Source organism: Trachypithecus francoisi, unplaced genomic scaffold (genome assembly GCF_009764315.1).
Source record: "Trachypithecus francoisi isolate TF-2019V2 unplaced genomic scaffold, Tfra_2.0 Lachesis_group17, whole genome shotgun sequence".
NCBI classification, from domain to species: domain Eukaryota; kingdom Metazoa; phylum Chordata; class Mammalia; order Primates; family Cercopithecidae; genus Trachypithecus; species Trachypithecus francoisi.
This window is the reverse complement of record NW_022681462.1, coordinates 77,675,362-77,701,352: the sequence shown is the minus strand read 5'-3', so window position 1 is coordinate 77,701,352 and position 25,991 is coordinate 77,675,362. Positions and strand designations below refer to the sequence as shown.

At 38.6% G+C, this 25,991-nt stretch overlaps 1 protein-coding gene across 9 annotated transcripts in view; it reads left to right on the top strand.

Annotated features, from left to right (window-relative positions):
- Positions 1 to 25,991, top strand: part of LCLAT1 (lysocardiolipin acyltransferase 1) — a 216,344-nt gene that overhangs the window by 73,178 nt on the left and 117,175 nt on the right. For 8 of the 9 annotated variants that reach the window (XM_033176143.1, XM_033176142.1, XM_033176145.1 and 5 more), the window contains 2 exons: positions 13,158 to 13,326; positions 20,718 to 20,916. In XM_033176143.1, the coding sequence (XP_033032034.1) occupies positions 13,162 to 13,326; positions 20,718 to 20,916 (364 nt within the window). In that variant the 5' untranslated portion in view covers positions 13,158 to 13,161. The remainder of the gene's footprint in view (positions 1 to 13,157; positions 13,327 to 20,717; positions 20,917 to 25,991) is intronic. The other variant, XM_033176144.1, reaches the window with a different exon arrangement.

Sequence of the window (25,991 nt, the reverse complement as noted above, 5' to 3'; positions counted from 1 at the left end):
GACACGGAGAGAAGGAATTGGGGGTTCTTGCCCTCCAGAGAAGCGGGAAAGGGGTCAGGGTGTGAAAAGGGATTGGGGTTCAAAAAGAGGTTGGGGCGCAAAATAAGAGGTTGGGGTGCAAAAATAAGAGGTTGGGGCACAAAAATAAGAGGTCAGGGTTCAAAAATAAGAGGTCGGGGTTCTTGCCTCTCCCCCAGAAAAGCAGAGAAGGGATAGAAACAGGGAGAGAAGGGGTCAGGGTGCTTGCCCCTCCCCCAGAAAAGCAGAGAAGGGGTAGAGACAGGGAGAGAAGGGGTTGGGGTGCTTGCCCCTCCCCCAGAAAAGTGGGACTTACCACTTAGGGTGAAGGACCAAGGCAGGTGTCCCTGCAGCGTAGTCAGACACCTCTGAAACGTGAGTAATCAGAGAGGCATCCCTGCAATGATTAAACACCAAGGGAAGGCTGCCTTCCCCAGTCCATGACTGGTGCCGGAGTTTTGGGTCCATGGATAAAATGTGTCTCCTTTGTCTCTACCAGAAAATGAAAGGAATTGAAATGAAGAGAAGGGAGAGACTGAAGGGTGGCGCCAAGATTGAAGGGAGAAAGAGGTTGTGGGATAGTGAGAGAAGTTGGAGAAGAGAGTTAAAAAGGGGCCGCTTACCCGATTTAAAATTGGTGAGATGTTCCCTGGGCTGGTGGGTTGAGGACCCAAGGATCTTTCTCATGGAGCAAAGAGCAGGAGGACAGGGATTGATTGATCTCCCAAGGGAGGTCCCCTGATCCGAGTCACGGCACCAAAATGTCATGTGCGTCCGTGTGAAGAGACCACCAAACAGGCTTTGTGTGAGCAATAAAACTTTTTAATCACCTGGGTGCAGGCGAGCTGAGTCCGAAAAGAGAGTCAGCGAAGGGAGATAAGGGTGGGGCCGTTTTATAGGATTTGAGTAGGTAAAGGAAAATTACAGTCAAAGGGGGGTTCTCTGGCGGGCTGGAGTGAGGGTCACAAGGTGCTCAGTGAGGGAGCTTTTTGAGCCAGGATGAGCCAGGAAAAGGAATTTCACAAGGTAATGTCATCGCTTAAGGAAAGGACCGGCTATTTTCACTTCTTTTGTGGTGGAATGTCATCAGTTAAGGCGGGGCAGGGCATTTTCACTTCTTTTGTGATTCTTCAGTTACTTCAGGCCATCTGGGCAGACATGCAAGTCACAGGGGATGCGATGGCTTGGCTTGGGCTCAGAGGCCTGACACTGTATAATGTATGTGTAAAAGGTTATCATATTCTAGATAATGCTTTGTAACTCCTCATTTTCCTTATGCTCATATTGTTCTACTGGATATCTTCTCTTTGCCCTCTAGACACGCTCACCATTCTTTTCTTTTGTCTGCCTCAGGAGACCCGGGGGTGCACTTTTCCCTTATTTCCAGCTGGGTGAGGTCAAGGAGAAGGGAGCCCTTACAGGAGGTAAAAGGGTGGATGGAGATTAAGGAGAGGATATTTATCTCCAGATAGCCTCTTTGTGGCATAGTCGTGAGCTTACTATGCCCCTCTATTAAAATCAGACCTATTAATACACCTAGAAATACATGTACTGACATGCACAGATATACACAGATGTATACATTTTTTAAAAAATTGACTTGTTAAGGCAAAAATGGGAGCATGCCATCTATTATATTTTGCAGTTGGTTTTATTTACTACATATCAAGGATACCCTATCATATCAGATGATGTGAGTTTCCTTATTCTCTTGAATGCCTGCTTAGTACTTCAAAATAAATGTTAAAATAAATGTTCCCCCTTCTCTTATTGGTAGGCTTTATTATTGCCCACTGTTTATTATTACAAATTATACTTACATGAACAATATTGTACCCATTTCTTTGTGTACTCCTATAAATATTTCTGCATGATAGAGTTCTTGAAGTATAATTATTAATTAAACATGCACATTTTGTCTTGACAAGTACTGCCTTATTACTAACCTAAAGGGTGGTACTTAATTTACAATCTTAGTAGCAAGAGAGAAAAATACATTTGTATCTATAACCCTGCGAATGTTAAATATTGTGAGTATTTTCAGTTTTTCTAATGAGATAGAAGGAAAATGGTACTTTATATTTTACTGATCACTAATGAACATATTTCACAAAAGATGTGTTAGGATTTTTCATTGGAAAATTTGTTGAATCTAAACTGAGTTTAGATTAGTTATTAATGTGTAGTTATATATAAATATACAGTTTTGCTATATTTAGCTATATGTATTTAAATACATAAATATCAATAAATTATATGTAAGTCAGCACAAGTTAATTTTTCATTTTCCTCTATTTTTGGAAAAAATGGGGAATTTCTAGGGTTCCCTAGTTACTAGAGTAAAATGTAAGAAGTGCAATTGTAGTGTAATGTAGTTGGGTGGTTTTGTGTGTACTTTATTGACCCCTAGTCTCATGAATAAATGAGCTTGCATTTGCTTAAACAATATGCTTAATTTGTTATATGCTTTTATTATTCATTATTTACTTTTTAGCCTTTAAACTCTCTGCATTTGAACTCCTTTCTCTGTGAAAGGAAAATATCTTGGGCCCCCCAAATCACTAAGCTAAAGGAAGAAGTCAGGCTGGGAACTGCCTAGAGCAAACCTGCTTCCCATTCTATTCATAGTCTCCCCTCTGCAAACTGAGATAAGTGCATATCTAATTGCCTCCTTTGGAGGGGCTAATCAGAAACTCAAAAGAATGCAATCATTTGTCCCTTATCTACCTATGACCTGGAAGCCCCCTCCCTGCTTGCAGTTGTCCCACCTTTCCAGATGGAACCAAATGTTCATCTTACCTATGTTGATTGATGTCTCATGTCTCTCTAAAATGTATAAAATCAAACTGTGGTCTGACCACCTTGGGCACATGCCATCAGGACCTCCTGAGGCTGTGTCACAGGTGCCTGTTCTCAACCTTGGTAAAATAAACTTTCTAAATTAACTGAGATCTGTCTCAAATTTTCGGGGCTCACACTGCATTTTCTGAGAATCTTCTTGGTTATAGGTTTCTTACCTCACTCAATATAAACAGTGTCAGGAACTCATTAATAGAACGAAATCTTTCATTCCTTTACCTGTAAATACTACTGATAAATCAACAGCTTGCTTTTGAGGCTTTTGTTTGGATGAGGTGAGAATGTAAAGTGCCAATTTTAGGACATACTTGACATTGTCAAGGGATATAACAAGGTCCTTTTGAACCTTCACATTTACAAATCTATGAAAGCATATCACTTCCCCAAAGAAGTGCATATGAAGTAAGTAGAAGAGAATAAAGGCTTTTTGAGATTAGGATACTAGACCATTGGCCAGAGTCATTAATTACTACCTAAATGGTTTGTTTTTTGACATCAGCCTTGCAGTGTTCACAATTGAGCTTTGAGTTTCAGCACATTACTTCCATGTTTTGACCTTTGGATTATTCATGAATAGTTGAATCTCTAGGTGTTAGATATGTAAATGCCAAGAGCCCTCTGTTAAGTTCCTGATAAGTATTCGGTGAGCAAAAGATAGCGTATATTTAGAATTTCTGTGTTAGTAGAGGCCCCAGAGACGTTTTTCCCTAACCTCCTAACTTTATAAGTGAAGTGTCCAGGTTAAGTAATGTGATTGTGATCCTCTGGCTGTTGAGTGTTGGAGCTGCATCACAGACCTCTGTGATACCAGCGTCTGTCAGTCCTGGGATTTTTGCCAACAAGTCCCATGCACTCTGTTTAGATCCAGAGAAAGCTCTGACTCAAATGGTTATCTACACCCTCTAGGAACTATTGTTTACGGGAATGCACCTTGATGGGGCAACTGGTTTGTTATGAAGCACTCAGGAACCCATCTTAGCTCTAGAACTCAACCCTGAGCACACAGGCAATGTTGGGCACGCTGGTAAAGGACCACTGGAATCCAGCAGCCCAGACCCCTTTCTTTGTCGGTCAAGAAAGGCGGGAAAACAGGTGCAGGACTGCTGCATCAGTAGCGTAACTAATCTGATAAGCAGAGGTCCATGGTAGTTACGCACCCTGGAAAGGAATAAGCATTAGGACCATAGAGGACGCCGTAGGACTAATGCTCATCGGAAAATGACTAGGGGTGCTGGCACCCCATGTTCTTTTTCCAGATGGGAAACGTTTCCCCCAACGCAAAAACGCCCCTAAGATGTATTCTGGAGAACTGGGACCAATTTGACCCTCAGACGCTAAGAGAGAAATGACTTATATTCTTCTGCAGTACCGCCTGGCCATGATATCCTCTTCAAGTGGGAGAAACCTGGCCTCCTGAGGGAAGTATAAATTATAACACCATCTTACAGCTAGACCTCTTTTGTAGAAAAGAGGGCAAATGGAGTGAAGTGCCGTATGTGCAAACTTTCTTTTCATTAAGAGACAACTCACAATTATGTAAAAAGTGTAATTTATGCCGTACAGGAAGCCCTCAGAGTCTACTTCCCTATTCCGGTGTCCCCCTGGCTCCTTTCCCAACTAATAAGGATCTCCCTTCAACCCAAACTATCTCCAAAGGAAATAGACAAAGGGGTAAACAATGAACCAGAGAGTGCCAGTATTCCCCGATTATGCCCCCTCCAAGCAGTGGGAGGAGGAGAATTCGGCCCAGCCAGCGTGCTGGTACCTTTTTCCCTCTCAGACTTGAAGCAAATTAAAATAGACCTAGGTAAATTCTCAGATAACCCTGATGGCTATATTGAGATTTTACAAGGATTAGGACAATCTTTGATCCGACATGGAAAGATATAATGTTACTGCTAGATCAGACACTAACCCCAAATGAGAGAAGTGCCGCCATAACTGCAGCCCAAGACTTTGGCGATCTCTGCTGTCTCAGTCAGGTCAATGATAGGATGACAACAGAGGAAAGAGAACAATTCCCCACAGGCCAGCAGGCAGTTCCCAGTGTAGACCCTCACTGGGACACAGAATCAGAACATGGAGGTTGGTGCCGCAGACATTTGCTAACTTGCGTGCTAGAAGGACTAAGGAATACTAGGAGGAAGCCTATAAATTATTCAGTGATGTCCACTATAACACAGGGAAAGGAAGAAAATCCTACTGCCTTTCTGGAGAGACTAAGGGAGGCACTGAGGAAGCATACCTCTCTGTCACCTGACTCTATTGAAGGCCAACTAATCTTAAAGGATAAGTTTATCACTCAGTCAGCTGCAGACATTAGAATAAAACTTCGTAAGTCCACCTTAGACCCAGAGCAAAACTTGGAAACCCTATTGAACCTGGCAACCTCGGTTTTTTTTATAATAGTGATGAGGAAGAGCAGACGGAACGGGACAAATGGGATAAAAAAAGGCCACTGCTTTAGTCATGGCCCTCAGGCAAGTGGACTTTGGAGGCTTTGGAAAAGGGAAAGGCTGGGCAAATCAAATGCCTAACAGGGCTTGCTCCCATTGCGGTCTACAAGGACACTTTAAAAAAGATTGTCTGACTAGAAATAAGCCGCCCCCTCATCCATGCCCCTTATCAAGGGAATCACTGGAAGGCCCACTGCCCCAGCAGATGAAGGTCCTCTGAGTCAGAAGCCATTAACCAGATGATCCAGCAGCAGGACTGAGGGTGCCTGGGGCAAGTGCCAGCCCATGCCGTCACCCTCACAGAGCCCCAGGTATGCTTGACCATTGAGGGCCAGGAGGTTAACTGTCTCCTGGACACTGATGCAGCCTTCTCATTCTTACTCTCCTGTCCCGGACAGCTGTCCTCCAGACCTGTCACTATTTGAGGGGTCCTAGGACAGGCAGTCATTAGATACTTCTCCCAGCTACTAAGTTGGGACTGGGTAACTTTACTCTTTTCACACGCCTTTCTAATTATGCCTGAAAGCCCCACTCCTTTGTTAGGGAGATACATCCTAGCAAAAGTAGGAGCCGTTATACACCTGAACATAGGAGAAGGAACACCTGTTTGTTGTCCCCTACTTGAGGAAGGAATTAATCCTGAAGTCTGGGCAACAGAAGGACAATATGGACGAGTGAAGAATGCCCGTCCCATTCAAGTTAAACTAAAGGATTCTGCCTCCTTTGCCTACCAAAGGCAGTACCCTCTTAGACCTGAGGTCCAACAAGGACTCCAGAAGATTGTTAAGGCCCTAAAAGCCCAAGGTCATGCAATAGCCCCTGCAATACTCCAATTTTAGGAGTATAGAAACCCAACGGACAGTGGAGGTTAGTGCAAGATCTCAGGATTATCAATGAGGCTGTTGTCCCTCTATACCAGCTGTACCTAACCGTTATACTCTGCTTTCCCAAATACCAGAGGAAGCAGAGTGGTTTACAGTCCTGGACCTTAAGGATGCCTTTTTCTGCATCCCTGTACATTCTGACTCTCAATTCTTGTTTGCCTTTGAAGATCCTTGAAACCCAATGTCTCAACTCACCTGGACTGTTTTACCCCAAGGGTTCAGGGATAGCTCCCATCTATTTGGACAGGCATTAGCCCAAGGCTTGAGCCAGTTCTCATACTTGGACACTCTTGTCCTTTGGTATGTGGATGATTTACTTTTAGCCACCCGTTCAGAAACCTTGTGCCATCAGGCCACCCAAACGCTCTTAAAGTTCCTCGCCACCTGTGGCTACAAGGTATCCAAACCAAAGGCTCAGCTCTGCTCACAGCAGGTTAAATACGTAGGGCTAAAGTTATCTGAAGGCACCTGGGCCCTCAGTGAGGAACACATCCAGCCTATACTGGCTTATGCTCATCCCCAAACCCTACTAACTGTCAGATGTGCCTCCCCCTGCACTTCAGGCCATACATTTCAGTTCCTGTATCTTTAACCTCCTTGTTAAGTTTGTCTCTTCTGGAATCGATGCTGTAAAACTACAAATAGTTCTTTAAATGGAGCCCCAGATGCAGTCCATGACTAAGATCTACCTCGGATCCCTGGACTGGCCTGCTAGCCCATGCTCTGATGTTGATGACATTAAAGGCACCCCTCCTGAGGAAATCTCAACTGCATGCCCCCTTCTATGCCCCAGTTCAGCAGGAAGCAGTTAGAGTGGTTGTCAGCCAACCTCCCCAACACACTTGGGTTTTCCTTTTGAGATGGGGGAACTGAGAGACAGGACTACCTGGATTCCCTAGGCTGACTAAGAATCCCTAAGCCTTGCTGGGGAAAGTGACTGCATCCACCTTTAAACACGGGGCTTGTAACTCAGCTCACACCTGACCAATCAGTTAGTAAAGAGAGCTCACTAAAATAACCATCAGGCTAAAAGCAGGAGGTAAAGAAATAGTCATCTATTGCCTGAGAGCACAGGGGGAGGGACAATGATCAGGATGTAAACCTAGGCATTCGAACTGGCAGTGGCAATCCCCTTTGGGTCCCCTCCCGTTGTATGGGAGCTTTTTTTCACTCTATTAAATCTTGCAACTGCACGCTCTTCTGGTCCGTGTTTGTTAGGGCTCGAGCTGAACTTTCGCTCGCCGTCCACCACTGCTGAACGCTGCTGTTGCAGACCCGCCATTGACTTTCACCCCTCTGGATCCGGCACGGTGTCCGCTGTGCTTCTGATCCAACAAGGCGCCCGTTGCCACTCCCGATCAGGCTAGAGGCTCGCCATTGTTTCTGCGTGGTTAAGTGTGTGTGTTTGTCCTAACTGAACTGAACACTAGTTGCTGGGTTCCATGGTTCTCCTCCATGACCCACGGCTGCTAATGGAGCTATAACACTCACCACATGGCCCAAGGTTCCATTCCTTGGAATCCGTGAGGCCAAGAACCCCCCAGGTCAGAGAGCAGAAGGCTTGCTGCCATCTTGGGAGCGGCCCACCACCATCTTGGGAGCTCTAAGAACAAAGAAAGATAAGAAAGACATAAGGCTTTCTCACTAAGTTTCTATAAATTCTAAAATTCAGAATAATTTTTGTATGAGGTATTAAAAATTTGGTTTATAACTGTAAATCTTTATTTTATAGCCTATTTAAAAACAGGTATATATTTAACTACAGATGTAATATATTCTTGAAAAGGAAGCATAGTGTAACATTTTAGCCCGAGTGTGGACGCTGACACCAAGTTACCTGGCTTCAAGTTCCAGTTTTGTTATTTACTAGCTGTGTAGCCTTAAGTAAGTTACTTAACCCCTTGCTGCCTCAATAGCTTTGTATGTAAAATTAAGGTAATGAAAATACCTACATTATGAGATTGCTGTGACTGGTGAACAGGTCGGCATGTAAAATATATGAAACAGTGCCTGGAATATTTTAAAAGCTAGATACATTTTAGGTGTTACTGTAATTGAAATAATCCAGAAAATTAGAATTCCCCATATTATAAGAGAACAGTAAATATTGTCAGATTTTATATCACATGGCATAATTTTTTAAAAATTTATTAAAAAATCTACAAACAGTAAAGTTCCCTTTTTAAAAAATATACTTTCTATGGATTTTCACAAATGTGTATAGTCTTGTGACTGTCACAGGTGTGTGAACTGGAACAAATCCATCTTAAATAGGAGCTGGGTAAAATGAGGCTGAAACCTACTGGGCTGCATTTTCAGATGGTTAAGGCATTCTAAGTCACAGGATGAGATAGGAGGTCACCACAAAATACAGGTCATAAAGACCTTGCTGATAAAACAGGTTGCAGTTAAGGAGCTGGCCAAAACCCACCAAAACCAAGACGGCGACAAGAGTGACCTTTGATGGTCCTCACTGCTACACTCCCACCAGCACCATGACAGTTTACAAATGCCAGGGCAACGGCAAGAAGTTACCCTATAAGTTCTAAAAAGGGGAGGCATGAATAATCCATACCTTGTTTAGCATATCATCAAGAAATAACCATAAAAATGGGCAACCAGCAGCCCTCAGGGCTGCATTGTCTGTGGAGTAGCCGTTCTTTTATTCCTTTACTTTTGTAATAAACTTGGTTTCAGTTTGCATCATGGACTCGCCCTGAATTCTTTCTCGTGTGAGATGCAAGAACCCTTTCTTGGGGTCTGGATCAGGATAGCTTTCCTGTAACATAACCTAACCAGGAAATAGAACAGTTTCCAGTTTCCTCAACCCCCTAAACTTCTTCTTTTTTTATTTTTTATTTATTTTTTTTGAGAGGGAGTCTCACTCTGTTGCCAGGCTGGAGTGCAGTGGCGCCATCTCAGCTCACTGCAACCTCCGACTCTGGGTTCAAGCGATTCTCCTACCTCACCCTCCCAAATAGCTAGGATTACAGGCACATGCCACCATGCCTAGCTAATTTTTGTATTTTTCGTAGAGACGGGGTTTCATCATGTTGACCGGGATGGTCTCGATCTCCTGACCTTGTGATCTGCTCCCCTCGGCCTCCCAAAGTGCTGGGATTACAGGCCTGAGCCACCTCGTGCCCGACCAACCCCTACACTTATATTGTGTTGTTTCTTTGTAGTCAAACCATCTCCCTACTTCTAATCTTTGCCAACCACTGATCTGTTTCCCTATCCTTTGGTTTTGCCTTATCTGAAATGTCATATAAATGAAATAATCCAGTAAAAGATTTTAAAACCATATCTTTTGTTCAGCATAATGCATTTGAGATTAACCCATTTGTTGCATGGATCAATAGTTTGTCTTTATTCTGAGTAGTATGTCATTGTGTGGATGTACTACGGTTTTGTTTATCCATTCTCCCTGACTGACAATTGGGTGGTTTCCAGTTTTTGGTAATTATGAATAATGCTGCTGTAAATAATTATATATAGGTTTTTGTGTGAACATACATTTTCATTTGTCTTAGATATTTAGTAGAATTTCTGGGTTTTATTGTAGTGTATATTTAGCATTTTAAGAAACTGCCCAACTTTTCCAAAGTGGACATCCCATTTTGCATTCCCACCAGCAGTGTTTGCAAGTTCTGGTTGCTGCATATCCTTGTCAGCTCCTGGTATTGTCAGTAGTTTTATTGTTTTTAAAATTTTTTTTTAAGCTATTCCAAATAAGTATATAGCTAGCATAATTTGGAACCAAGTTTGTCCATCAAACTCTTGAGACTTGGAAGAAGATACAGAATAGGGCTAGATTAAATGCAGAGCCACATAGGAGCTCATAAGAAAGAGATGGAGGGACCATTAGATTTGTGAGAGCTTTGCAATTTCTGTCATATTCACTGTTATAATCTCCAGATGACTAACATAGTGTCTGGCACACAGTAATTGGGATATCTTTGTATGTTTATTGAATCATTGAAAATCAACAAATGATTGAAAGGGAAGGAATAGAAGTAGAATGGAAATAATTTTAGATTAGATTTGGTCTGAGTAATCCCAGTATATTCATGTGACACACACCTTTCTACCCGTTTAAGTCTATGTTTAGAGGCATATTTCAGGGCTAATTTCTGGCTCCTTAATAGGAGAAAGAGAGCATGATATAGCAGAAGCAGCAGTAAGCAGAAAAGATTTGATGCTACTAATTTGTTGTGTGGATTTAGGAAAGTCTTCTTAACTCTCCTAAGCCTCAGCTTCATCACTGCATAATGAAAATATTTTATTATATGATAGCTAAGTTACTTTATTTTTTTTTTCTGTTAATCACATCAAATCAGAAATTGGTGAGGAAGAAACATGCCAGAGCCTTGATGGGGGAAGCATTATATATGGATACACCGTGAAGTGTAGCTCTGCAGGGAGTTGAGGGGTGAGTGTCTAAACATAGAGCTAGCTAATCACTAATTGGCAGAAAAAAAAAAAAACAACAGTAGATAAAGGTAGTTACAGGGGTTTCAAATAGAGCAGCAGCATTGCAGGACTGGGGGGCGGGGCGGGTGTATAAAAGGAAGTAGGCATTGAGAATACCAAATTTAGATGTTTATAGGGTTTTTTTTTTCTTTTTCTGGGGAGAAGCTAGCTATAGTGTCATTAATGCAAAGAGGAGGACCTGAGCCTCAGAGAAAGCAAAGTTGAGGATAGGTGGTAACAGACCACTCCAGGCCCCACGTGTGAGCTCTGGGAATTGTTCAGCCTGCTGCTTTCCAGTAGTCTTTTTCTCTACCATTGTTACTCCATTACCCCACCTCTTAAAAGTTTAGATCTAGAGTTTAGCAAAAAGCCAGCTCTTAGTTGATATTTATTCAGTTTGTACTTTGAAGGATTTTGTACACGGTACTGTCAAGTATCAGTAGAAATTTTAAAATAGTAGTCGGTCAGGCGCAGTGGCTCACGCCTGTAATCCCAGCATTTTGGGAGGCTGAGGCGACCAGATCATGAGGTCAAGAGATCCAGACCACCCTGGCCAACAGGGTGAAACCCTGTCGCTACTAAAAATACAAAAATTAGATGAGCATGGTGGTGCGCGCCTGTAATCCCGGCTGCTCCAGAGGCTGAGGCAGGAGAACCTCTTGAACCCGGGAGGCAGAGTTTGCAGTGAGCCGAGATCGCGCCACTGCACTGCAGCTTGGCGACAGAGTGAAACGCCGCCTTAAAACAAACAAACAAACAAAAACTTAGTAGTCAGTCTTGATTGTGTGTTTTAAGGGATTTGACCTGTTTTGTTGTTTGTCTGATATTTTTAAAAAGCACCATGACATTTGAAAATGTATTCTGTTTCCAAAATATTCAGAGGTCTTGATCTCTGAGATACCTTTTTGCTACATAGATTTTAAGGCCGTTTTTTTTTCATCATTTCAATGTTTCTAACAATTTTATTCTGAGGCAAAACACAGTTTTTCTCTAACATAGTTTAAGTTGTAAAATCAAATGTTTATTCATATTAGACTATGTTTCCAACAAGCATTTATTTGAAAACATCAGTATGATGTTCTGGTTATGAGGACCCCCTACGGTAATCCTTTGGAAATAGCCAGTGAAGAGTCTAAGTTCTACTTAACCCTTCAATTCTACTTAACCCTTCAACTCATAAAAAGCCAATTAAAGACCAAGTACCCAAGATGTTATTTTCAGATTCTAATATAAAGAATTAATATTTCTGGATTTTAAAAAATTTCAATGTACTCTGCTAACTTGCGATTGTTTTTAGGTGTATAGTAGTCCCCTCCTTAGCCACAGTTTTGCTTTCCGCAGTTTGAGTTACCCAAAGTCAACTGTGGTTTGAATGTTTTATGGAAAATTCCAGAAATAAACAACTGATGGATTTTAAATTTGTGTACCATTCTGAGTAGCGGGATGAAATCTGATGCCATGCCTCTCTGTCGCATTCAGGATGTGAATTATCCCTTTGTCCAGTGCATTGATGCAATATATGCTATCCTGCCTGCCTGTTAGTCCCTTAATAGCTGTTTCTGTGATCAGATTGACTGTCGAGGTATAGCAGTGCTTGTGTTCAGGGAGCCTTTATTTTACTTAATAATACTTTATTAATAATATTATTAATCTCTCACCACACCTAATTGGTAAGTTAAACTTCATCATGGTATGTATGTAATGTATATGAAGGGTTTAGTACAGTCTGTGATTCAGGCATCCACTGGGGGTCTTGGAATGGATCCACAGTGGGGACTGTTATACTCAACTTGGGAAACTTGTCTGTAGTTTTTAGTCAATTGCTTCTAGTTCTGGATAGGAAAACACTCTGGAATATTTTATGAGTTTGTGTTAGATAACACCTTAGAAAGGAAAATACATGGTTTTATGATTTAAAAAAAGGCTTCTTAAACTAGATAACTCTTTTTGGAGGTCGGATATTTGCTCTGTTGAGAGTATCACTTTCTTTTTTTTGAAACAGTCTCACTGTGTCATCCCAGCTGGAGTGCAGTGGTGCGATCTCGGCTCACTGTAACATCTACCTCAGCCTCCCATGTAAGTGGGATTACAGGCACAGTACCACACCTGGCTAATTTTTGTATTTTTTGTGGAGATGTATTTTAGTGTTTCACCATGTTGGCCAGGCTGGTCTCGAACTCCTGGCCTCAAGTGATCCGCCCCCGCCACCCCCCAGCCTCCTAAAGTGCTGGGATTACAGGCGTGAGTCACCACACCTGACCAGAGAATATCAATTTCTAATGTACTGGCAACTTGTTAGACCAGTAGAGCATGTAGGAGGGTCACCTCTTATATTGTTTATTAGAGCCTTTCTGTAGCCCTAAAATTAGTGATCATTTTGTGCTCCATCATCCTGAAATTGAATTCGAGCCGTTAAATGTATAGTAACAAAATATATCCTTTTTTTTTTTTTTTTAATATCTTTCAGAATCATGGCGTCATGGAAAGGGATTTACTTTATACTGACTCTGTTTTGGGGAAGCTTTTTTGGAAGCATTTTCATGCTGGGTCCCTTTTTACCTTTGATGTTTGTAAACCCGTCTTGGTATCGCTGGATCAACAACCGCCTTGTGGCAACATGGCTCACCCTACCTGCGGTAAGTTACACACCAGAGGAGACTATCTGCTTGTACTAGAGTGCCCCCTACCCTTGAGAGACACCTAAATCCATGGATGTTCAAGTCTCTACAGTATTTGCACATATCCTATGCACATCCTTCTGTATGCTTTATATATTCTTTAGATTGCTTATAATACCAAATACAACATAAATGTTATGTAAGTAGTTGTTATTGTTAGGGAATTGTATTGCTTAGGGAATAATGACAAGAAAAAAAAATCTGTGCATCCTCAGTACAGGCTCAACCATCCTTTTTTCCCATGAATATATTTGACCCATGATTGGTTGAATTCACAAATGCAGAACCCAAGGATGTAGAGGGCTGAATGTGTTTTGCTTTGTTCCATTGGGCTTCTTAGATCTATAGGTTGGTTGGTTTTTGTTTTTTTTTTTAAACTGGGAAATTTTAGACCATTATTTTTTTCACATTTTTTTCTGCCTTATTCTCGCTCTCCTCATTTTGGGAACTACAGTTATATGTATGTTAGATTGATTATCTTGTCACATATGTCACAAAGGCTCTCTTCCTTTTCTTCCCCTGTATTTTTCATATTGAATGATTTCTATTTATCTGTTTTCAAGCTCAATGACCATTTCTTCTGTCATGTTTAGTCTGGTGTTTGTTCATCTAGTAAATTTTTATTTAAAATACTATAAGTTCTGGAATGTATTTTGAAAAGGGTTCTTTATTGGTTCTGTTACTTTCCTGAGATTTCTCATCTATTTATTAATTATAGCCATATTTTCCTTTAAGTCAGCTGGATGATGTCTAGTACCTTTTACTCTGTTAGGGCTGGTCTTTTAGGCAAAATTTCTTCTTGCTTTTTGTAATGTAAGTATGCTTTGTTTTTTGATTGGATTGCAAGAGTAGTTGGCAGGATCTCTTAATGTTCATCCAGCAACTTGTTATTGTCTACCATGTACCTAGTATTTTGCTAGGATGCAGTGATGAACAGGACAGATATGATCTCTGTCCTTGTGAAGATAATAGTCCTCTACCTAAAATGTCTTATCCTAATTGTCAATTAACAGAGTTGACTAATTTCTTTTCTGGTTTTCATTTGACTAAAACTCTTTTTCTTTTAGAGGACAGAAGTTGACTTCCCAGACCATTAATTTTTAGAGTTACATTTTTAAATTAGCTTTAATGATATGAAGCCCAGTGTTTCATTGCAACCCTAAACATACCATTTACCATAAAATACTCATTTTATGTTGCTTAACCACTATCACTCTCTATTTACAAGGTACTTCTCTATATACATATATTAAGTAAAATAAGAATACTGTTCAGTTTACATAATATTAATCATCACAAGTAGATACTTCTAAAATGTCATCTACAAACTGTATGCTAAGTAATGTTACTGTCATCGTAAAATCAGACATTTCCTACTGTCTGATTTTACAAAACAGACATTTGACTGTTTTCGTGTCATTTATATAACTATTTTTAGTGTTTGTTTCATCATCTGTAAAATAAATTGGAGTAAATGATCTTTGAGATCTATTCTAGATTCAGAATTGTATATCTGATTGTAAAGCAAACATTCAGAGGTAAATGATTTTTTGTAATAGTCATGTATTGTTACTGTACTTCATTTTCTAAATGTCATCAGTTTTCTGTAGTATATAATCTTTTAATTATGAACCACACATTTTTGTTGAATCTTTCTGCCAAAACCTTGAGAGTTCTGAGAATTGGTAAAAATTAATATAATTGTAATGCTTTTACCGTGTCCAGTCACTAATTTTTGGAGAGCGAGCATAAGCAGGGTGCTTATTTTCACAGACATTGCAGACAGGTATTTGGTTTCACTGTTGGCCTTCCCACTTTCTAGTCATTTGAACTTGGCTAAGCTCCTTAGCCTCTCTGTAAGCTTTTGTTTCTTCGTCTCTATAAAAAGGGATCTTAATACTACCTACCTATATCAGAAAGTCATTGTAATGATTAAACGAGATAATAAATATATAGCCTTTTTAGTATAATGCTTGCCATTTGGTAGATACACAGTAAATATTTGGTATTATATTAATTTTAGTTTTAGTTTTAGTTTTGCTTTTATATTTTAGGCTAAACTGGTGTTTTAAAGAAAATTCAAAATCTAGTAGCTCAAATACGGTAGAACTGTATTGACTTACAGGTCCAGGCTGGCAAGGTACCTATGGTCTCTGATGTCATCAAAGGGTCCTGATGTCATCAAGGGTTCAGATGTCTTCTATCCTATTAATCCACCTAGCTTGGCCTCCAGCCTGGTATAATGTCTTCTTGTATTTGGTCAAGACTGGGTCACTGCCACTTCTTTGCCCCACTCTGGAGGAAGTCCAGAGCAAATGCTTCCTTTCTATATCAGTGACTCACGTGTCTAGTACATAGCAAGTTGCACATATCACTTTTGCTTACTGTACTGGTAAGAGCAGCTAAAAACTGTAGTAGAATCTGGGAAATGTCTTTTTTTTTCTGGGCAGCCATGTACACAGTTAAAACTTACTCTGGAAGAAATGCTGGTATTCATAGGACAAGTTACTAAACAAATTCTGCAATAGCTATTTCTACTGTTATTAATATTAGTAGCATTACTATTACTGCAGAATTACATTATACACCCACAGTATTTGTACAGTTTCAATTATATACACTAAGATAGGTAAGGGAAGAGTGGGCAGAGAAGAGAATGAATTTTTTCTGTTTCATATGAGATGAAATGGGAAGTATGAGTGGTTCTCTACTGAGTATGATTCTTATGTTTAAAGATAGATATTTTTAAACAATATACAAACCAATCACTTTGTCTGATGGTCAGGTAGGGTAATAGCAATATAGTACAATTTTGGGAGAAGATTGGCCGAGCTGGACTTACTGATAGTGTAATCTTTTGAGATGCACTATCCTAGGAGATTTTCAAAGATAATTTCACCTATTCCTAACTTTTGTCTTATTAGCTGTTTGGACAGTTTAACACATAGGTAAGATTTAACTACCACAGTACTAGTAAAAAATTAGTATACATTTGGAAAACTGCTGTCACTCAGCTGTTTAGTTTACTAGTTACAGCATATCAGGCAGAGAACGTTTTTTTAGTTAAGAAATGTATAGATGTTGAATTCCTTAAAGCTAGGTTACAGAAAAATTGATATCCTAGTTTTGAGATAGTGAATGTCTCTGTTGAAAGAAACAGAGAAGAACTATCAAGGGTGTCTTTAATCGCCTTTTATCTCATACTTGTACAGGGAGCTAAAGGAGTTTTTAAGCAATAATAAAATATATTATTTTTAAATTCAGAATGAATTTAATCTGAAATTTATTCTTATCCCTTATTGATGTACTTTATTTTAAGCAATCCCAAACAGTTAAAAATAATTTTCCGCTAAAAATAAATTAGGATAAATGCACTTAAACTAATTATTGCTTCACAAAAATAGTCACAAAATGATCTTCTCTTTCGTTAAGTTTCTCTTGTGGATTAAAATGATTTCGTTGGCAAGATTTTTCTTGTCTTACTATTTTTAAGGAGCACATTTTCTGTGCTAAAAGAGGCATAGCAGTGAAGTGTTTTAGAATCTTAGAATTAGATGAGACTTAGAGGTCACTTTGTCTAACCTAACTCTGTGGGCAAGAATCGCTTCAAGAACAATCTGCAGGGTGACCATTCAGTCTTTGTTTGAATGTTTCTATAATTTGGAGTGCATGTCTTTGTTCCTTTCATTTTTGGACAGTTCTGTTCAACATAATCAATATTGTAAGGGTCAAACTCAGCATGTGCTCAGAGCAGTTTTTGCTTCTCAAAATTTTAACTCTAACCAAACAGTCTGATTACTACCTGGGATTATGAAAATTACTTGGAGTTCTGTTCTTTCACCATAAATCATGCCTTAGGAATTTAGAGGTCATTTTCTAACTGTCTACCTAGGGCACAAGTTTCTTCCACAGCCTTCTGATCTTTTGATACCATTCCAGTCCTAGCATAAAACAGGTGTTCAATAAACATAGATTGCTGAATGTGATTTTTGTTTGTACTGTTGCTCTTAACAAAGTGGGTGCTCAGTGTCTTGAAGAATGAGTTGGGATTGCAAAGCCTCAAGTAGCTAGAGATTTGGGGAACCAGACTTAAGCTGAGCCTGAAAAGCAAAAGCAGATGTGGAGATGAGTTGTTATTACCTCAGACTAAATAAAGATCCATCAGAATGATAAATGAGAGTGAGAGCAGCAGGCATGATGGCAAAACTTTCTCTGTCATCTTGAGAGGAACCACTCTCATCTTTGTGTTTTTATACATGATGGAACACTTGGACATAGTAAGTAGTGGTATATAAAAGATTCTTGGAAAATGCTTCCATATTTCTATTAAATAATACACAGAGAAATCTTTGACCAATTAGGTAAAAATTATCAGAATTGTTACTCTTCAATATAAGAAACAATGCATTATAAAATTTTGTAAGATTTATTACTGTTGACACTATTATCTCTCTCCTATACTAGAAATAAAATAAACATGAGAAATATGAGAATAGTGTCTTTTTTCCCAGTCTTTTAGTCTGGATTATTTGAATTCTGGAGTTCTTTATAGATATTACTTTATTTCTGTGTAGTATATTTGTTTTTCTGCCTTTGCAGGAGCTGTAAATAAGGTTGACTGGATATGTCTCATCTGGTATTACAACTGATTAATGTGGACTTGAGATCTTGGCTGTCCAAAAGGTTATTTATAACTTTCAGGCATATTCTGATAGAATGCTGGATATCAAAGGAGAGAATGTCATGTTATATGAGATGTTCCTGGACACCTGGTCTTGGTGGTGGTTTTTTTTTTTTTTTTTTGAGACAACATTCTCTTGCCCAGCTGGAGTGCAGTGGTGCGGTCAGATCTCACTGTAACCTGAAATTCCTGGACTTGAGCAATCCTTCTGCCTCAGCCTCCTGAGTAGCTAAGGCTCTGGGCATGTGCCACAATGCCTAGCTTTTAAAAATTTTTTGTAGAGCTGGAGTCCTGCTATGTTGCCTAGGCTAGTTTTGAACTCTGGGCCTCAAGCGATCTTCCTGCCTTAGCCTCCCAAAGTGCTGGGATTACATGTGTGAGCCACCACACCCATCCCAGTCTTGGATTTTTAAATTTTGTTATTTTTCATAATGAAAAGCAAAGGATTGTTTGGAGTCCATAGGTATCATATGTTAGAGATTGCATATATAGGGTTAGATATGAGGTTTGGGATTTATAGGCTTAAGATTTTTAACTCTTGGCCAGGCACGGTGGCTCACGCCTGTAATGCCAGCACTTTGGGAGGCCGAGGTGGGCGAGTCACGAGGTCAGGAGTTCAAGACCAGCCTGGCCAACATGGTGAAATCCCGTCACTATTAAAAATACAAAATATTAGCTGGGCGTGGTGGGCGGGCGCCTGTAATCTCAGCTACTCGGGAGGCTAAGACAGGAGAATCGCTTGAACCCAGGAGGCGGAGGTTGCAGTGAGCCAAGATCACGCCACTACACTGCAGCCTGGGTGACAGAGCAAGACTCCATCTCAAAAGAAAAAAAAATGACATTTTTTGCTGTGGGTCCAAGCCTGGAGGACTCTGCCATGATCCTTTTTACCAGGACGTCTTACATGTAGGTATTTCACTTTCAAGGGACTTTTTAGAGTAGGGGTTATAATTAGTTGAGCAGTTATAGACCCTTTTGAAAATCTGATGAAAACTGCAAGCATTTTACTTAACAAAGTATGTGTACACATTGACATATCTTTATATACAGCTTAAGAGGAATACATTTTTATTGACCTCTTGGAGGCCATCCTTCTAGGACATAATAGGTACTGGATTAAATACCCATGCTGAAAGTGAACCTCAACTGTGGGAAAGTAACTTAATGAGGACCTATGGGATATCTGTAGCTACTTAGACCAAATGGTTTTGTATCAAGATGTTAACACCTTGACTCTGTAGCAATTTGGACATACAACTTTTCTAACTTCTTTTTACTTTCTAGTATATTTCTTTAGCTAGTATTATTTTGAACCTGTGTTTTATTGATCCTGTTATGTTTTTCAAAGTCTTACTGTTTCCTATTTCATTTTTTTAAAAATGCTTTTTTTGTGTGTGAAGTGTAGCAAACATACCAAAAAGTTATTAAAACACAAATGTACAATTTAATGAAAAATTTTGAGTGTAACTATCAACTAGGTCAAGAAATACAGCATTGTCAGCTCTCCAGCAAGCTACCTAGACTTCCAATCAAAACACCCTCCTTTTGGTAGAAATAGTTATTCATCTGACTTTTAAGATAGTTATTTTCTTCTTGTTCTTTATAATTTTAGCATCTATATAATCATCTTTAAAATATCTTAATCTTTTAGAAAGTCTTGTATATTGACATTTATTGTATATATTTTTGTTTGTCTTGCTGTCTCTCAAAATTATGCTTCTGTGTGTCTTTCATGTTGCTGTAGGTACTCATAGTTCATCTACTTTCATTGTTGTATCATTTTTCCATTATATGAGTACACCACAGTTTGTCTATTGGCTGTACCTTGTTTAAGATTATCATGATATTCGCCAAGAGAACTTTTGATTCTGTACTGTATATTTGCCTTTAGATAAATTTCTCTCTTTATTAATAAGTCAAATATTAACTAGTAAATTTGTTACATGTAAATAATTTGAGAATTCAAATAAGAGTTTGAAATCAATAATCAGGTTTTATTATAATCTGTTATTTTACTTTCAAGAACTCGTAAGTCTGTAATATATTGTTTTTCTAAATATTTCATATGTATTGTATACCTGGCCCATCAGAAAAGTGAATTAAGCAAATTCAGCAAATATTTGAACATTACTATGTTCCAGGTACTAAGGCTTGTAGTATTTTAGTAGATGTATAGTTAATTTATTCTTTATATAGTGTCAAAATAAGTAAGATCTATGTTTTTGTTTTTAAAACATCATAGTACAGGAAGCTATAAAGTGAACAGTTTAACTTTCTGGGATTTTTTTCCCCTGTACTCAGTGCTAATTCTTTGACTATTCTTTCTAGAAAAAAGGTAATAATGTTACATATCTATATCCTTAAAATATTACACAGTAGAATCTTGATATACACCTTTTATACTTTCTTTTTACTTAATAAGGTATCTTGATTTCAAGGACAATTAGCATTTTTTAAACTAGGAAATCACAGAAACTTAAAATAGAAATAGTGCTTGATATTCTTATTCTTCTAGATAACGTCACCACCCAATTTTTTATTATAGAAGCAAGGATCATGGGAAATACTAACTTTTGTATATTAGAAATCTTAAGATTTATTTATAGGGCATGATAAAACTTACCTATGGAAAATCATATTTTTCTCTATGTCTGCATTATTTTCTTAGGCATTATTGGAGACCATGTTTGGTGTAAAAGTGATTATAACTGGCGATGCATTTGTTCCTGGAGAAAGAAGTGTCATTATAATGAACCATCGGACAAGAATGGACTGGATGTTCCTGTGGAATTGTCTGATGAGATATAGCTACCTCAGATTGGAGAAAATTTGCCTCAAAGCCAGTCTCAAAAGTGTTCCTGGATTTGGTAGGTTATTCATACATTATTTTAAGTGGCTTATTCATTTTGCTGTAAAACTGACGTAAGCATTAAAGCAATTCCATTTTTTTCCTCATTGGGCTAGAAACAATCTCAGGTTCTTTTGTCTTTAGTGGATCTGTTATGGCAGATAACTTTATTTTAATCTCTTTTTAAAAAATCTTACGCTGAAAGAGAAAATAAACTGTTCTCAAGGAAATGGATATATAGTATCTGAGGACCACCACATTGAAGAATATGAATTAATAGTTTAGTAACTTTTTATTGCAGGTAGTACTTGTGATTTCGGCCAGAAACTGGTCTGTGCTGATAAACTACTTGACATTGACTGATTGATTGATATGCATGTAGTAAATATTAATTGAATACCTAGGTTCCAAGCATTCATTATACTAGGTGCTAGTACTTTCTGAACTTCCCAATCTATAACTTTAAAATGTTTTAAAAGTCTTTTTATTTTGCTTGTATAATATAATAGTAAAGTTCCTGGAAATGTTTATTTTAAATGGCTAGGAATACAGCATGTTCACTGTGTGTTGGAGAAGTAGGGATATTTCAGCATTGCATGTTAAAAATAAATGGCCTCCTTTCTCAGCTTGCTACTTAATGTGAAATAAGGGAGGGGAAAGATTATAAATATATTCAAATCAGTTATTCCCATGGGTATATGAAGTACCCACTGTATCCTCCTGACAGCCTCATTAATTACATTTATACTTCTGTGGTTTACCTAGGTAACACTTCTTACTTATTTAAATTATGTACCCTCTTAAACCATGCCTCTATTAGTGTACTGACATGGTTTATGATTTGTGAGGGCAAAGGGCAGGCCCTCACAGGATAGACTAGTAAGGTGTTTGTAGTTGATTTACTGTTTTTTTTTTTGTTTTTTTTTTCGTTTGAGACAGAGTCTCGCTCTGTCACCCAGTCTGGAGTGCAGTGGCGCTATCTCGGTTCACTGCAAGCTCCACCTCCCAGGTTCATGCCGTTCTCCTGCCTCAGCCTCCTGAGTAGCTGGGACTACAGGTACCTGCCACGATGCCTGACTAATTTTTTTGTATTTTTAGTAGAGACGGGGTTTCACTGTGTTAACCAGGATGCTCTCGATCTCCTGACCTTGTGATCTGCGCGCCTCAGCCTCCCAGAGTGCTGGGATTACAGGCGTGAGCCACCGCACCTGGTCAACTGTTTGTGTTTTAATTGCCTTTATACTTATAGCTTTATCTTTCTCTTTGCCACTTTTCCATATAGTGATCTCAGGGTAGTCAGATTTCTTACATGGCAGCTGGCTTTCCCTAGAGAACAGTCTCACTTGAGAACCAGCAAGAAGCTACAAGGTATTTTATGACCTAGCCTTAGAATTCAAACAACATCACTCCTACCGTATGTTATGTTGGTGGAAGCAGTTACTATCCTCAAAGATTCTAGAGGACGGAACATAGACCCCACAGATTGAAGATGTGTCAAAGATCTAAGTATTTAAAAACTGCCACATCCCTAAGAGGACTGATAAATAAAAGAGAAGGCACATATTACCAGTAGCAAGATTGATTCTACATGAGATATACCAACAGGATATTAAGAATAACATTATGCCAATGACTTTAAAAGTGTATATGAGATTTAAAAAATACAGAAATGCAACTGACAAAATCTGACATCAACAGAAAATGAAAAAGCCACAGTTATGTGTCTAATAGAGATTGAATCCATAATTAAAAGTCTTCTTACAGAGGTTTTTGAAGGACAATGGCAGCTGTATATTTTTCTTCTCCCCAATTTTAAAAAATTTATGAAATCAAGCAGGAGAGGAAAGAAAACCATGTATTACCTATCTCTTTTAGTATGAGAAGACAAATAATGCCATAAGCTTTCAATTGATTTATGAAGAGAAGTAAATTCCAAAACATTTCCTTCTGCCCTCCCATCTTTACAAATTTAAGAGTGCTAAGAGTGGGGAGAAGAAGAAGAAGATTAAGAGTGGAATGGCATGCACCTGGGGCTTGCCAGCAATTCTGTCCCTTCTAGTGGTAGAGCATTGTGTGCATGCATGTGTTCACCCCCCAGGGTCAAAAAAAATTTGCCTTCCCAGCATTCTTGCTTCCAGTAAAGCCACACTACAGCATCCACAAACAGCTGCAGCCTAGGCCAGTGAGGCACTCAGTAGACACCACTGATGTTGATGAAAGCTGAAGAAATCATATGGAGTCTATATTATTGTTCTTGCACGGAACCAAAGTCAAAGCACCCTGCCCAACTGAGACTATACAACATATCTACAGGAAAAAGTTTTTCCGTATACAAGCTATATCATAAAATTGGAAAAAGTGGCTGTTCTATTGTATGCACAGATACCAGTGTAGGGACACAGGAAATGTGAAAAAGCAAGGAAACTTGATACCTTCCAAGGAACACAAAAATGCTCCAGTTAATATACCACAAAGTAAAGGAAACCTATCAAATGCTTGAAAAGGAATTCAAAATAAAGATCTTAAGGAAACTCAGCAAAATACAAGAGAACACAGATAAAGGATTCAACACGATCAGGAACCAATTCATGATCTGAATGAGAAATTCAGGAAAATGGTAGATACCATAAAAAGAATCAGAAATCTCAAAACTGAAAAATTTAGTAAATGAAATAAAAATAAAATCAAGACCTTCAACAATAAACTAGATGAAGAAGAAGAAAGAATTTCTGAACCTGAAAACATGTGTTTTCAAGTAACCCAGTCAGATCAAAATAAAGAATGAAGAAAGTGTACAGAACATGTGGAACACCATTAAGTGATCAATTTTTGCATTATGGGAGTTGGAGAAGAAGAGGTGAAAAAAGGCATTGAAACCTACTTAATGAAATAATAGCTGAAAACTTTCCAAGTCTTGGGAGTGATAATGGACATCCAGATACAGGAAGCCCAATGATCTTCAAATAGGTTGAACCTGAAAAGGGCTTCTCCAAGGCACTTTATGGTCAGACTCTCAAAAGTCAAGAGAGAATTCTATAAACAGCTAGAGAAAGGTGTCAAATCACATAAAAGGGAATCCCCATCAGACTAATGGCAGATTTCTTAGCAGAAACTTTACAGACCAGGAGAGAATGGGATGATATATTCAACGTGCTGAAAGAAAAAACTGCCAGCCAAGGATACTATAACTGGCAATGCTATTCTTTAGAAATAAAGGAGAAATAGTCTTTCCCAGACAAGTGAAAATGAGGAAATTCATCATCACTAGACTGACTGTAAAAGAAATGATTAATTACTTCTGCATCTGGAGTAAAAAAATGATATCTAAGCATTATGAAAACATGCAGATAAAACACACTGATAGAACAGATATGTAGATGAAAAAGAGAAGGGACTCAAACATTAACACTACAGAAAAATCACCAAATTGCGTAGATAAACAATGAGACAGGAAGAAAGGTACAAAGGATATACAAAATAACTGGAAATCAATTTAAAAGTAGTGGGGATAAGTCTTCACCTATTAATAACCTTAAATGTAAAGCATTTAAATTCCCCAATTAAAAAATGTAGATTGGCTGAATGAATTTTTAAAAAAAGACAAAGCAGGACCCAACTATATGCTGCCTACAAGAAACTCACTTCACCCACAAAGATACACATAGACTGAAAATGAAGGAATTGAGAACGAAATTTTATGCACATGGAAACCAAACATGAGCAGGAGTAGGTATAGAGTATCAGACGAAATAGACTTCAAGTTAAAAAAAGAAAAAAAACCCACAACATAAAAAGCGACAAAGAAGGCAATTACTAATATATAGTGATAAAGGGATCAATTCAGCAAGAGGATATAACAATACACACACACACCCCCACACCCACACACCCGAAACACTGGAGCTCCCAAATATACAAAGCAAATATATCTATATTTAGACCCCAATATAGTAATAGTTGGGGATTTCAACACCTCACTCTCAGCAACAGATAGATGATCTAGACAGAAAATCAACCAAGACATATACTGGATTTAAACTGCACTATAGACCAAGTGGACCTAACAGGTATTTAAATAATATTTCATTTAACAGCAACAGAATATACATTATTTTCATCAGTTCATGAAACATTCTCCAGGACAGATCATGTGTTAGGCCACAAAACAAGTCTCAGCAAATTTAAAAAGATCGAAATTATGTTAAGTATCCTGGCAGACCACAATGAAATAAAGTTAGACATTAATAACAAGAGGATATTTGGAAACTATACCAATACTTGGAAATTAAACGTGCTTCTGAATGACCAATGGGTCAGTGAAGAAATTAAGAAGGAAATAAAAAAAATTTGAAGCAAATGAAAATAGAAACATAACATACCAAAACCTATAGGATACAACAAAAGCAGTAGTAAGAGTGCAGCTTATAGCAGTAAATGCCTACATCAAAAAAGTGAAAAGACTTCAAATAAATCACCTGATGCACCTCTATGATCTAGGAAGGCAAGAACAAACCAAACTGAAAATTAGCGAAAGGAAAGATATAAGAAAGATTAGAGCAGAACTAAACAAAATAGAGACTAAAGCATACGAATGGTCAATGAAACGGAATGTTGATTTTTTTGGAAAGATAAATAAAACTGATAAACCATTAGACTAAGTAACAAAGAGAGAAGATAAAAAAAAAAAAAAAATTAGGCCAGGTGCAGTAGCTCATGCGTTTAGTACTTTGGGAGGCCAAGGTGGGTAGATCACCTGAGGTCAGGAGTTGGAGACCAGCCTGGCCAACATGATGAAACCCTATCTCTACTAAAATACAAAAATTAGGCGGGCATTATGGCAGGCACCTGTAATCCCAGCTCCTTGGGAGGCTGAGGTAGGAGGATCACTTGAACCCAGGAGGTGGAGGTTGCAGTGAGCTGAGATTGCACCACTGCACTGCAGTGTGGGTGGCAGAGCCAGACTCCATCTCAAAAATAAAAAATAAAAAAATAAAAAAATTAGAAATGTAATAAAAAATTAGAAATGTAATATGAGATATTACAACTGATCCCACAGAAATAAAAAAGATCATTAGAGAATATTATGAGTTACTA